The 14,902-nt window shown below is 43.3% G+C and overlaps 1 protein-coding gene across 5 annotated transcripts in view; it reads left to right on the forward strand.

The window, feature by feature from the left end:
* Nucleotides 1-12,169, forward strand: part of CCNB3 (cyclin B3) — a 98,109-nt gene extending 85,940 nt beyond the window's left edge. For 3 of the 5 annotated variants that reach the window (XM_054473003.1, XM_054473004.1, XM_054473007.1), the window contains 5 exons: nucleotides 2,146-2,283; nucleotides 6,490-6,645; nucleotides 7,463-7,612; nucleotides 11,495-11,625; nucleotides 11,861-12,165. In XM_054473003.1, the coding sequence (XP_054328978.1) occupies nucleotides 2,146-2,283; nucleotides 6,490-6,645; nucleotides 7,463-7,612; nucleotides 11,495-11,625; nucleotides 11,861-11,957 (672 nt within the window). In that variant the 3' untranslated portion in view covers nucleotides 11,958-12,165. Of the gene's footprint in view, nucleotides 1-2,145; nucleotides 2,284-6,489; nucleotides 6,646-7,462; nucleotides 7,613-11,494; nucleotides 11,626-11,860 lie in introns of all 5 variants that reach the window. The other 2 variants (XM_054473006.1, XM_054473005.1) reach the window with 2 other exon arrangements.
* The last annotated feature ends 2,733 nt before the right edge of the window (nucleotides 12,170-14,902 follow it).

Genomic DNA, 14,902 nt, shown 5'->3' on the forward strand with positions numbered 1-14,902 from the left:
CTGTTTCTTGGTATTTCTGTTATTCAGAAATTTAATATGTGTATTGCTGAACCATTATATTTGACCATCTTCGGATAATCATTCATCCATGAAAATATACATCAATTTTTCCAGTGCTTCTCATTGACATATTTTTTGGATAATCTAGGTACCAGTCATTAAGAGTAACCTATACAAGGGGAGGTCCAATTAAGTGAAACTTATAGGGAGGGTAATGTTACTCAGTATAAGGGAGAATTTTCTGTTAAAGCCATTCAAAAAGAGACTGGGCTGTATTTAGAGGTTTGTATGGTAGGATCTAAACAACTACTTGGTGGAGATGTTAAAGAGAACATTCATGCATTGGTTGAGTTGTTGGATGAGGACAGATTTTATTCTTGAATCCTAAGAACCCAAGGGGTTGTGAGGAAGAAGCCTCACTGAAGATTGGGTGGGACTCTTGTGTATAGATGTGCAAATTATGCCTACACAAGGTCTCTAGCCAAGGCTGAAACCACCAATAGAATCTAGCTCACACTTTGTTTGCCAAGCTGTGCATTCTGGCTGTGGGGCTGCTGTGCCCTGAGGCAGGAGTAACCTTTGGCTAATTCATATAAAGGTATTATCTACTTGATAAGATGTATGCTTGAAGGGCTGCATTCACCCAAAGAAGGCACATTTTTTCTAATTTGCAGAGAGGTACTCCAGGGGCCAGCACAAACCGTGGGACTAGGGCTATAGGAGATGGTTTCTTGGAGTTGGTGAAGGCAAGACAAGGATACATAAGAAAAAGAAACTAGAAATCAATAGCAGGAGGAAGTTGGGAAACTGTACAAATACATGGACATTAAACAACATACCCCTGAATGACAAATGGGTCAATGAAATTAAGGAAATCAAATTCTTGAAACAAATGAAAATAGAAATACAACATACGAAAACCTATGGGATAAAACAAAAGTGGTACTAAGAGGAAAATTTATAGCAAAATTTTATTTAAAAAGTAGACAAAGATCAACCAGGCATGGTGGCTCACACCTATAATCCCAGCACTTTGGGAGGCCAAGGCAGGTGGATCATGAGGTCAGGAGATTGAGACCATCCTGGCTAACACGATGAAACCCCGTCTCTACTAAAAATACAAAAAATTAGCTGGGCGTGGTGGCGGGCGCCTGTAGTCCCTACTCGGGAGGCTGAGGCAGGAGAATGGCGTGAACCCGGGAGGCGGAGCTTGCAGTGAGCCGAGATTGCACCACTGCACTCCAGCCTGGGGGACAGAGCGAAACTCTGTCTCAAAAAATAAGTAAGTAAGTAAGTAAATAAATAAATAAATAAATAAATATTTAAAAATAAATAACTTTACAAAAGTTGACAAATGTCAAACAATCTAACAAAGCACCTTAAGGAACTGGAAAAGCAAGAACTGCTTTAACCCAAAATTAGTAGAAGGAAAGAAATAATAAAGACCACGGCAAGACTAAATGAAATAGAGACTAAAAAAAATAAATACAAAAGATCAACAAAACAAAACGTTGGTTTTTTGAAAAGATAAATAAAATTGACAAGCCATAAACTAGACTAAGAAAAAAATGAGAGAGAGCCCAAATGAAGTCAGAAAAGAAAAAGAAGGGAAGGGGGTTATATTATTAATACTTTAATCCCAGTCTGGCTTCTCCAGTCCCTTAGCTCACTTCCAAATTGTGCTATTGGTGTCTGCTCCCAATTGATATATTCTGATAGCATATCTAGTTGGGAAGAGAAAGTAGTACATGAATAAACTCCATATTTCAGAGCTAAATAAACATCTCCTTTGGGAGGTCACTGTACAAGTTGGCAGCAAATGGAGAAAGCAAGAACCTAAGTATTAGAAATCAAAGGGAGAGGATGTGTCCACTCAAGGCTCTCATAGAGAAGGCAGAGCATTTCTCTCTGATTTGTAAGGCTGGTCAACTACCCCAATGTGTAAGGATAGATAATGCCAGTGTCCTCAAAGGCACAGGAGATATACACAGGAACCTAGCAGAAGCAGTTTCTGTATTCGTAGCAGAGTTCCAGCTAGTCAGGACTGTTCTTGATGTTGCAGACACTCCAGGTAGCTAGATCTGTCTGGAGGCGACTTTGGAGCTGGACAATATGCAGATCTGTGTCGTGTGTGTATTCCTCCAGGTGTCCTTTGAGATGACCCATGAGACCCTGTACTTGGCAGTGAAGCTGGTGGATCTCTACCTAATGAAGGCAGTATGCAAGAAGGATAAGTTACAACTCCTTGGTGCCACTGCCTTTATGATTGCAGCAAAATTTGAGGTGAGCCTGAGTCCCTATGGCCTGGAGAACTAATCAAGTTTCTGTCCAACCCAGTGAATGAATATATATTCACATATATTCATTGTTATGTGCTGCATAACAATGTTTTGGTCAATGATGGACTGCTTATACTATGGTGGTCCCGTAAGAGTATAATGGAGCTGGAAAAGTCCTATCACCTAGTGACATCTTATCTTTTGTAACATTGTAATGTTACAAAAGATAACTCATATGGTGATGCTGGTGTAAACAAACCTACTGCACTGCAAGTCATAAAAGTATAGCACATACAATTACGTACAGTACATAATGCTTGATAATGATATAAACTGTTACTAGTTTATGTGTTCACTGTACTTTTAATTGTTTTATTATTATTTTATTAGAGACAAGGTCTCGCCCTGTTGCCCAGGCCGGAGTGCAATGATGTGATCATAGCTCACCATAACCTCAAACTCCTGGGCTCAAGCAATCTTCCCACTACAGCCTCTCAAGTAGCTAGGACTATAGGCATGCACCACAGTGCCTGGCTAATTTTCAGAAATTTTTTTGTAGAGGTGGGGTCTCATGTTGCCCAGGCTGGTCTTGAACTCCTGGCCTCAAGCAATCCTCCTGCCTTGGCCTCCCAAAGCACTGGGATTAGAAGTGTGAGCCACTGTGCCTGACCTGGTTTAGAGTATACTATTACTTATTTAAAAAAAAAAAAAGTTAACTGTAAAATAGCCTCAGGATGTCCTTCGGGAGGTTTTCCAGAAGAAGGCATTGTTGTAGGAGATGACAGCACCATGCATATTATGACCCCTGAAGAACTTCCAATGGGACAAGATGTGGAGGTGGAAGACAGTGATATTAATGATCTTGACCCTTTCTAGGCCTAGGCTAATGTGTGTGTTTGTGTCTTCATTTTTAATAAAAAAGTTTAAAAAGTAAAAAGTAAAGCCGGGCATGGTATTTCAGTGCCTGTAATCCCAGCACTTTGGGAGGCTAAGGCAAGAGGATTTCTTGAGCCCAAGAATTTAAGACCAGCCTGGGGAACAAAGTGAGACCCCATCTCTACAAAAAAATAAAGAAGATTAGCTGGGTATTGTGGCACATACCTGTGGTCCCAGCTACATAGGACGCTGAGGCAGGAGGATCCCTTGAGCCCAGGAGGTTGAGGCTGTAGTGAGCTTTGTTCAAGCCACTGTATTCCATTCTGGGTGAGAGAATGAGACCCTGTCTCAAAAGAAATTTTTTTAAAGAAGAAAGCTTATATAATAAGGATATAAAGAAAGCAAATATTTTTATACAGCTTTATACTGTGTTTGTGTTTTAAGCTGTTATTACAAAAGAGTCGAAGTTTTATAAAATAAAGTTACAGTAAGCTAAGGTTAATTTATTATCAAAGAAAAAATATTTTTTATAAATTTAGTGCAGCCTAATTGTACAGGTACAGTGTTTATAAAGTCCATGGTAGTGTACAGGAATGTCCCAGGCCTTCCATTCACTCACCACTCACACACTGACTCACCCAGAGCAACTTCTAGTCCCACAAGCTCCATTCATGTTAAGTGCCCAATACAAGTGTACTGTTTTTAAATCTTTTATGCTGTATTGTTACTGTACTTTTTCTATGTTTAGGTAGGCTAAACAAATACCATTGTGTTACAACTGCCTACAGAATTCAGTAGAGCCACATGTGTATAGGTGTGTAGCCTAGGAGCAATAGGCTATATACCATATAACCTGGGTGTGTAGGCTGTACCATCTAGGTTTTTGGAGGTACACCCTTATCTGTGATCTTCTCACAATGATGAAAATGATGCATTTCTCATAACATATCCCTTTTGTTAAGTGACACATAACTGTGTATACATACATTTATTTGTACATATATACACATGTGTATACACATCAGTGTGTATATGTGTGTGTATACAGTTACATACATACAAATAATTTTTTTCTGCCACATTTTTTGTCCCTCTTCCCAAAGCAGAGAAGCTGGTGTTGGTTGGCAATGGCGGTGTATTTGTTTCCTGGCATCAACAAGGTTCTTCCATTTTCTATCTGAAGATGTATTATGTGGGCATCCAACTAATTAAATGGGCAGTTCTTTTTACAGTTCCTTCTGCTCCATGATTCTCTGCCTCCACCATTTTCTTGTTCCACCAACTCCATCCCCATCTGGTGGAGTCTCAATCTGCTTAGATAACAAAGCATTGCCTAACCAGGGTGCTGGAGACATTTAAGAGAAAATGGCCTGATGTTGATGGCAGTGAGTCTAAATGGTCCAGGTGAAATAGTAATTTGGGAAGTAGCAGTATAAAAGTGAGTAGCTGACCTTTTCTTCATGACCGTAATCCATCTAACTAACCTCTCTGATTCCCCTTCATTAGGTGCTAACTGGTCTTGTTCAACTTTCATTTTTCCTTCAGCTAGGCTAGTTGTAGGAAGCCTTAGGGTTTGGGAGCAGAGAGCTGGCAACTTTTACCAAGGATTTCAAAGAACTTTAGAACTGTGGGTTTGTTTCTGTGTTGGCTCCCTCCCCAGCTCCTGGCTCCCTCTCCTCCCCAAACACATACTGGCTCTTACCCCCTCCCTCCCTCCCTGCTTCACTCTCTCCCTCCTTAACTTGCTCCCTTCCTCCCCTCCTCCTTTCCCTGTCACCTGCCCTTCAGTGATTGTTTTCCCTCACTCACCACCCCACTCTCCTTTGTTGCCCCTCACTCACCTGCTCACTTGAGCCCTCCCTCCCTCCCTCCCTCACTCTGTCCCTTCCTCCCTCACTCTGTCCCTTCCTCCTGTGCCAGCTTGCTTGCTCCCTCCTCCCTTCCTCCTGCTTTTCCTCCCTTGCTCACTCCTTCCCTTGTTTCCTCCCTCCCTCACTCACCTGCTGGCTCCCTCTTTCTTTTCCTCCTTGCTTCCTTCCCAGGCTCCCTCTCTCACTTGGTGGATAGATTCCTCTCTCCCTGGCTAGTCTACACCCTCCCTCCCTCGGTGGCTTGCTCTCTCCTTTCCTCTCTTTCTCTTGCTCCCTCACCTGCTCTCTCCCTCCCTCACCTGCTTTCTTCCCTCCAAGACTCTGTCCTTCCCTCCCAGGCTCCCTCTTTTTCTTCTTTGCCCACTCTCTCCCTTCCTCTTTTACTCTGGGCACTTCTTAGCAAATCCTGGGAGTTGGAGCACCCTTCCTCTGTTGGCCAGGACGGAGGGCCCCTACCAAGTCCTATGGAGGAGGGGTGTCTTCCTCTCACAGGATTAAGAAGTACAGAAAGCCTTTTGTTTAGGGGAGGTGTGGAGATGGCATGAGGAGAGAAAGGAGACAGTAGCCATTGCACAGAGCAGTGGAAGAGAGAGGTTCCTGCCCTGGTGTTGCCACTAGTTTGCTGTGTGAACCTGAGCACATCACTTTTCTCTGAGCCTAGGTTTCCTTGTCTGCCAAACCAAAGGGTTGGTCCTGTCTGTCATCCAAAAATAGGGGAAAGGTGGGGGAAGAAAGCTGTGGCGGGCAGTAAGCTGCAGGTAGGGAGAAGAATTAGGGGCCTTCTTGTGTCCTCATTGTTTCTCCAAACCAGTGTTTGACCTCCAGAGGGCACAGCACTGGAAGGTGCTCTCTGGACAGAGGTTCTTCTCACCCTCAGCCTGGCCTGGCCCTTCCTTGTCTAACCTCTGGGTGCCTCCGCACACTCTGCCCACCGCAGACTTTTGTCTCTGCTTAGGTTCCTTCTATGCCTGTCTGCCTCTCCACCTCTCTCACTGCCAGGTACCCTGTATTGCCCTCCTCAAACATCCTTACTCATTCCCTACACTAGGACACAAAATACAGGCTTATTTTCTATCTCTAGCTCCCCTTTCTGTGGCCTCCTTCTGTCCCTCCCTCCAGAGAAGGCCTTAGATTTCACATTCGTGGTTCTCAGAGGGCAGATTGCTGCTCCTAGGCCCTGTGCCCCATTATGTTGCTTCTGGCACTGTAAGAATCCACCCCCAGGAGGTCCTATCCTCTATCTGGTGGTGGTGGTGGTACAGTTTTGGGGCAGGCCTCTCCTGTCCTTTCTTTGGTTTACTTTTTCTGATGAGCCACTCACATCAACCAGAAGCTGAGTCTCAGAGCTACCCTGAAGATTTATGCCAGGAAATCCTTCACCCTTCTCCCCGCTGACTTTTACCTCTAAGCAGAAAGGATGGGTTGTCTGTCTGGTTGTCACCTCCTCTCCTCTCCACCCATAGGAGCACAACCCACCTCGTGTGGATGACTTTGTGTACATCTGTGATGATAATTATCAGCGATATGAGATGCTCAGCATGGAAATCAACATCCTGAACGTCCTCAAATGTGACATTAACATTCCCGTTGCCTATCATTTTCTGCGCAGATATGCTAGGGTAAGAGAGAAGAGACACATCTTCATTCTCCCACTGCTGAGTTAGTCTCCTTTATACCCAGAGTAGCTGCCTGAGTGGTAGGAAAGGAGAAAGGGACAACAGGCAGCAGGGAGCTTTCTCCTTCCATCCAATCTCCTAGGTTAAAGCTTGGCAATCTTTATGAAATAGTGGGAGGTGGGCGGGGGTGAGTTGCAGATTTCCACAGTGTGCCTATAAGGTTTTGAAGTGAGGCCAGAGTTGGGGAGGAGAAACGTTTCTTTGATCAGGAAGGGACACATGGAAAACTTTGTGGGGGGATGCTGGCAATATTCTCATTCTTTGCCTGAGTATTGGTTACAAGGGAGGTCACTTTATAATTCATTGTATTGTGCAAATGTGTGCGATGTACTTTTCTCTTTGTGTGTGTGATAGGTTGTAATTCTTAAAAAATAAGTTTAAACAAGAAAAGGGAAAAGGTTGTTTTGAAGTATGGAACACCTTCTAGGGAGGACCAGGAACAGAGTCACGGTGGGAGGACTTTGGCTCTTTAAAGAATGACCCATATAGCAAGGGGGGATGTGGGCCAGTACCATACACACAGTTGGTAATTTGATTAAAATCCTAAAGGTGGCAAATCCCACTGACTGTTTCAGAATCCCCCCTAAAGAGTCTGTTTTTGTGGGTAGGGAAGATGAGGTGAGTTATGGTTGCAGGAGAAAGGCACATTACTCAAACAGAGGGCCACTGAGGCTCGGGATGATGTAACTGGAGAGGGAGTCCTCTGCTTAGTGCCAGTTTTCTAAATTGATTTCTGAGCCAGTCTTCTCATTGCCTTTAGTGTATCCACACCAACATGAAGACACTGACCTTGTCCCGCTACATCTGCGAGATGACCCTGCAGGAATACCACTATGTCCAGGAGAAGGCTTCCAAGCTAGCTGCTGCCTCCTTACTCCTGGCCCTCTACATGAAGAAGCTCGGATACTGGGTAAACACTTGCGAGACCGGGGTATAGGGGTAGAGATTTAAAAAGCAGAAGGTCAGCTCAGGGGGAAGGTGTAAATTAAGGCCACGGGAAGCTCTTGGGGACAAAACTGACACATATTCACAATTATGAACTCTAACACCTGGACAACTTGGGGCAAGGGCTTCTACAGCAATAGTTTTGAATTATGCCATTTTTCATAATCAAAGTACCCTTTGTTCCAAAGAAAGCTCACCTGAAAGCTCAATATTACATACCAGACTACTGTGAAGGTATTCTGGTTGTCATACGGCGTAGTGTGACCCTGCTTCTTATCCCCAGCCCTGTTCCCCTCTTGCCTCTTGCAATCCCCTCAGCAAGACTGGCCCCTGAGGGAGCTTGTTGGAACAGGGTTTGAAAAGCACTGAGCCAGAGAAGAGTAGTGAAAGCAACTGTCTGTGTCTACAAAAGTGGCACTTAGGGGCATGACTATAGTGTTCTTCTCTGAAGAAGGCTCTCAAAGCCTCCTGCTCCAATACAAATAAAACTCATATTTGATGCTTTCTCAATTTTATGAAAAGTTGGGGGTAAAATCAACTTTAGATACTTTTGCATTCTTATTAATGATATGTATAATATGTAATCCAAGTAGCAGGAGTATGCTTGCAAATGCAGCCCCTCTGCGCAAACACTTCTGAGCTCCTCCTACCTAAAAATCCTGGAGCCACTGAGGGAAGAACCTCTGTGGGCTGAGAAAGAACCACATAAAGTAGTTATGTGAACTTGGACAAGCCGTAGTGAAATTTCTTGAAACAGAGAAAGCATCCAATAAATGATAGTGATGATGAAAAAGAATACATAATAATCATGACTGGCATTTATTGAGTGTTTAGACGGTGATCTAAGCACTTTGTGTATTAACTCATTTAATCTCCACAACAATCCCACACGATAGTACCGTTATCCCTGTTTTGCAGATAAGAAATAACTCCCATGTTTACACAGCTGATGAGAGGTGGAGCTAGGCTTTGGAAACTAGGAGTGGTGTTCACAATCCAAACCAACTGTGTAATCGAAATGGGCATGGCCACAGCACTGGAGCTAAGGGTCTGGAGGCCCCATGCTGAACCAGCCTTTGACCCTTGGATCCCATGGAAGTCCAGTGGGCCATGAGGGGGACAGCTGATGGGTTCAGGGAAGCAAACTGTGTGCCAACTAAGATAGAAATATTTCAGTGTTTTCACACTTGGTGACTAAACCAGGGCATATCAGCTAAATGTCAGCCCGAATCTGAACTCGGGTAGTCTGACTCCACAATCCTCTGTTAGTATACTGCCTCTCCTATAGATAAGGAAGGCTTCACAGAAGAGGTGACTTTTGAGCTGGGTCTTGAAACGTATGCAGGAACTTGTGAGAGGAGACATTCTAGGTAGAGGGAGCAGACTTGGAACAAACCCAAATGTCCAACAATGATAGACTGGATTAAGAAAATGTGGCACATATACACCATGGAATACTATGCAGCCATAAAAAATGATGAGTTCACGTCCTTTGTAGGGACATGGATGAAATTGGAAATCATCATTCTCAGTAAACTATCGCAAGAACAAAAAACCAAACACCGCATATTCTCACTCATAGGTAGGAATTGAACAATGAGAACACATGGACACAGGAAGGGGAACATCACACTCTGGGGACTGTTGTGGGGTGGGGGGAGGGGGGAGGGATAGCATTGGGAGATATACCTAATGCTAGATGACGAGTTGGTGGGTGCAGCGCACCAGCATGGCACATGTATACATATGTAACTTACCTGCACATAAAAGTATAATAATAATAATAATAATAATAATAAAAGAAAAAAAAAAGACGTGAAGGCATTAAGGAAGGAGTGTGTTGTGTTTAGGGCAGAATAAGACATCCCCTATGGATAGAACAGAGAGTATAGTAAAAGAAGAGGTGCTAATGATGTTAATAGTGACAGATGAGACCAGAATGGTAGATCATGGTCAGATTGTGAAGGAAAGACCTTGTATACCACGCTGAGACACCCACTTTACACTAAGGCACTGAAGGTTTTTTAGGCAGGGAGGTGACCTGCTCCTGTTTGTGTATTTTAGAAACAGTACTGGCATAGCAAAAGAGAAGGTAGAGTAAATGAGAGAGAATATAAAGGTGGGAACACCAGTGAGCAGGCTATTGTAACATAGTCAAGGTGAAGCATTTGAAGGTCTGAACTGACACAGTGGCACTGGGGCCTTTTAATCTTATTTAACACATCCAGTCTACTCCATTACCCCCTTGTGTTACTCCCCTACTCAGCACGCCAATGACTGCCCTTTGCCTGTGGTGGTGGTGGTGGTTTCCAAACAGTATTTGGGGGAGCCCTGGGTTTCCTGCAGAAGTCTCTCAGGGACCATGTAAAAGATAAAGGGATCCAAATTCGTGGGCTTCTTAGCTCCCACCCCCACTTCCAGGTAAGCTATTTGGGCTTCCAGGTAAGACACTTGAAAAAGAGGAGTTCAAGGAAAATAAGACATTTTGAGGAAATCACTGACTTATAAATCCTCTTCCTTTCTCTGTGTGTTGAGCTCCCCACTTCACCAACCATTGTGGACGTGCTGTCCTCTGTGAAGCTTTCTGTGACTCTCCTGACAGAGTCCATGGGTCCTGCTGCTGTGTTCCTCCAGTGTCCTATGCTCACTTCCATTATAGCACTTATCACACATTTTTTAACTCGCTGTTTGCACATCTGTCTCCTCTACTAGACTACAGACTCCTCAAGGGCAGGTCCCTCATTCATTTTTGTGTTCCCAGGATCCTACATATAGGGCTTGGTAATCCTAGTTAGCATTGTTTGGGTACTTACTATGTTCCAGACTCTGTTCTATGTATGATACACACATACACAAATACACACACACACACACACACACACACACACATTTAACCCTATGATAGAATTACTGTAATAATCCCCATTTGGCAGATTGGGAAACTGAGGCCCCAAGAGGTTAATTAACTGGCTCAAGGCCAAGCTGTTAGGGGAACTGAAATTTGACCTGAAGCATTTTGCCTCCAGGACCTCTGCTCTTAAACACTGCTATACCGCTTCTGCCACATAATAGGCATTCTTAGCTGAGTGAGAAAATGAACCTGTGGAATGATAGCTGTTAGAGCCAGAGAGGAGGATCAGCCTTAAGTTCCTGTTGGCTGTTGAGTTGGCACCTAAACTTTGTTCTGGGGTTTACCTGGCCATTAGCTCTGGACCTGAGAGTGAGCAAATTACAAAATCAGTCCTGTTCCTTAGGACTGGTGAATTTCTGCTTACATGAACATCTGTGACCAGGGCTAATATCTTTTTTTTTTTTTTTAAGAGATAGGGTCTTGCTCTGTTACCCAGGCTGGAGTGCAGTGGTGCAATCATAGTTCACTGCAGCCTCGAACTCCTGGGCTCAAGCGATCCTCCTGCCTCAGCCTCCCGAGTAGCTGGGACTACAGGTCTACACCACCATGCCCAGATAATTTAAAAATTTTTTTATAGAGATAGGGTCTTGCTGTGTTGCCCAAACTGGTCTTGAATTCCTAGGCTCAAGCAGTCCTCCTGCCTTGAGCTTCTAATATGCTGAGATTACAGGCATGATCCCTACCACACCTGGCCAAGAGCTAATATCTAACTGGTACATATGGATATAGCCATCCCAGTAGTTTGTGGCTGGAATCTATTCTTCTATATAGCATAGTATAATTATTGATCAGCATCCAGACGGTGTGAGTCTTTGAAATGTTTTGAATGTCATCTCTGTTTAAACCATGTGTGGGAAGCTTAGACTTGGGATAGCAGAGATGGAGGAAGGGTGTGCTTCCTATAGTAGAAATCACTATTCATGCTGCTTCTTCCAGGTTCCCTTCCTGGAGTATTACAGCGGCTACAGTATCTCTGAGCTTCACCCCTTGGTCAGACAGCTGAACAAACTGCTGACTTTCAGTTCTTATGATAGTCTCAAGGCTGTGTATTACAAGTATTCTCACCCGTAAGTACTAAGCCCTGGATGAGGTTGGGTTTGTGTTCATTTATTGGGAGGCTTTAAAATACTAGACCGAGACTAGCCTCACTTAAGAGAAAAAGATTCAGGCACTTTTCACCTTCCTTTCTACTCTAGGGTTAAAGCAAGATAGGGAACTAAGGGCCGTATGTCCCACTTGTTCCATGGAGCCTGATTGTATTTGCGCTATTCTATACTGAGGAGACCCCTCTTCCTTTTGCAGGGTCTTCTTTGAAGTTGCCAAAATCCCCGCCTTGGATATGTTGAAGCTGGAGGAGATTTTGAACTGTGATTGTGAGGCTCAGGGCCTGGTACTCTAGCAGCAGCCACAGGGCTAAGCATGCATGTTAACAGGGTATATTTATTCTATGTTTGAATTTGTCTTTTGATCGCTTTTATTCATTTTTCCTTTCTTTGTCTTTTCCCAAACTGATAATGTTATAAATATTTATGTTGCTTGTTTTTATGAAAGAAAAAAATATTGTCATATTTGACTACAAATTTAATAAAAAATTAATGGTTATTGTTAAAATGGCTCATCTCCCCTCTTACTGTTCAGGAGCCCCATACACAGCTCAATAATTTTTTTTCTTCCTAGTCAAGGCTGGGCCCCAGGGCCTAGATTACCCAATTCCCTCCTCTGTTTAGAAGCCTTCTCCTCATGGGAAGAGGAATTGAGCTAACCATGAACTGATGGATGGGTCTACAGAAGGAGGATTTTATGGTGCCCAGTCCAAGGAGAAAGCTCTTTACCTGACAGGTAGACCTCACTGTTCAGAGCTGGGCAGCTGGCAGTGTAGGCTAATACCTTTTGGTCTCAATCTCAGGTATTTTGCTTTCTTTGCTTCTTCTTAGATGGTGAAAAGTTGGGGATCAGGATTTTAATCCAAATGTAGCCTTGCTTTCAGTTAGGCAGCTTTTTAGAGTACAAATTTGAAAATACTCTTGGAGTGGTATGTGCTGAAATCATTTTTGGCCCTTGTCTTCTGCCAGGAGAAGAAATTCCTACCTGTGAAATTGGCAAGGTGCCCCATGAATGCAAGCATCAACCGCTTGCCCAATCTTTAATTCATATAGCATTAAGAGATTCTGCTTTCTTTTTCACTCTGCCCTGCCTTTGGGGTGATGTATACTGGGACAGTTACTTAAGTTGTTAATGGAGGAGTGGAACATCCACTATGCCAGTTGTTCAAGAGCTACTGCCTCAGTCTCACCCTAGGACCTCCCCACAATCCAGCAAGTAATGTCTACCACAGCAGGAGACCTCTAGGACTCTATTCTAGTATTGTAGCTGGCAATTATCCTGATTGGTCTGTGACCATTTGTTACCACTTGTCAAATATTTTGAATATCAGTCCTGGAGGGTGGACATTTGGTGGAGAGGACAATCAAGGAAGCAGTTATGGGGAAAATGCCTCTTCAATTCTGTCCCAAGACTCTCCATGCTATTGTAATTACATCACCTTTTCTGATGGGTTAGAGACAGATGGATGAGCATGCCAAGCCCTGAGGTGTCTCAGTACATTCCTTCCCTTCGAATCAGTTTCCCATTCTTCCTCCTGACTTGCTTTGCCTTGGAGACCAGACATCACAAGGTTTCCTCCTGCCCCATTCCACTGTATTGCAAGATGGCTAAGGGGTACAGCCAGAGAGGTCCAAGCTGCTCAGCAGCGGTTCTGCTGGCACAGCCAACTTTGCATGAACATGCTAAAAGCATTAGGCTGGAAGCCATCTTGCAAATCTCCAGCCTTACTAAAAGGATGTGTCTTGTACCTGCTTTTGAATTCTGGAGCTTTACATCAAGGGGAAAAATTAGCCAGTTGAATTGTTTCCCCCTTTTTACTAACCCTGTTCTTTAAAGGTGCTAATGAAACCATCAGTCATTTTTGTTGTTGTTTTTGCAATGCCTCAACATTTATTTTGCACACACTCATCACTACTTCAAAATTAAGATAGCTGTTAGAACTGGAGCTTGTTAAAAGTGGGTGCAAAAGTTATCGTGGTTTTTGCCATTCCTTTTAATGGCAAAAACCATGATAACTTTTGCACCAACCTAATATTTAGTGCCTTATTAAAGAAGCACATCTATTCTTTATCAGGAATTTGCTGGCCCAGTGAGGTGGCTCACACCTGTTGTTCCAAAACTTAGGGAGGCCAAGGCAGGAAGATCACTTCAGCCCAGGAATTTAAGACCCACCTGGGCAATACAGTGAGACCCTGTCTCTACAAAAAGTTAAAAAGTTAGCCAGGCATAGTGGCTTATGCCTGTGGTCCCAGCTACTCAGGAAGCTGAGGCAGGAGGATCACTTGAGCCCAGAAGGCAGATGTTGCAGTAAGCCATGATCGTGCCACTGTACTCCAGCCTGGGCAATAGAGCAAGACCCTGCTTCAAAAAAAAAAGAATTTGCTTTTATATTTTGATGACTCTCTCTATATATATAAATAAAACTAGCTTTCTTTGTAACCTTATGTATTTTTAACAGTTTTGTTTTCTTAACTGAATGCAAATTATATATGTATATATAACTTTATGTCTCCCTATATCTTTAAGATCATAACAGTTTAAAAAACAAAGCTAAAAAATTCTAAAAGTTTAAACTACAAAATCATCTGTATAGGTCATAAAAACACTCTGGTAGAGAAATGTGCCCAGTAATTCATAAGTAAAACAAACATAGCCTGTGAAATAATGTGACATGCTTAGAAAAATGCCTGACACATAGCATAAATATCTAATAAATGGTGGTGGTACTCTCTGGTAGCGGAAGGGGCACAGAGTGGCTACAGAGGTAAGGAGGGGTGAGACTGTTTGTTTGTTTTTTTTTTTTTTTTAAAGAAAAAGGCCTGGCTGGGCACGGTGGCTCACTCCTGTAATCCCAGCACTTTGGGAGGCTGAGATGGGCAAATCACAAGGTCAGGAGTTTAAGACAAGCCTGGCCAATATGGTGAAACCCCATCTCTACTAAAAATACAAAAAGTTAGCCGGGTGTGGTGGCGGGCGCCTGTAGTCCCAGCTACTCAGGAGGCTGAGGCAGGAGAATCACTTGAACCTGGGAGGCAGAGGTTGCAGTGAGCTGAGATCATGCCACTCACTCCAGCCTGGGTGACAGCGCGAAACTCCGTCTCAAAAAAAAAAATAATAATAATAAGGCTTATATGGTATGTTGAAGGTTTTTATACTAAGAGTTTTGATTTGGGAGATGTATTAATCAAGGTTCAGTCAGAAAACAGAAACCACTCTAGTTATTTCAAACAGGAAATTTAA

This window comes from Pongo pygmaeus, chromosome X (genome assembly GCF_028885625.2).
Source record: "Pongo pygmaeus isolate AG05252 chromosome X, NHGRI_mPonPyg2-v2.0_pri, whole genome shotgun sequence".
NCBI lineage: Eukaryota > Metazoa > Chordata > Mammalia > Primates > Hominidae > Pongo > Pongo pygmaeus.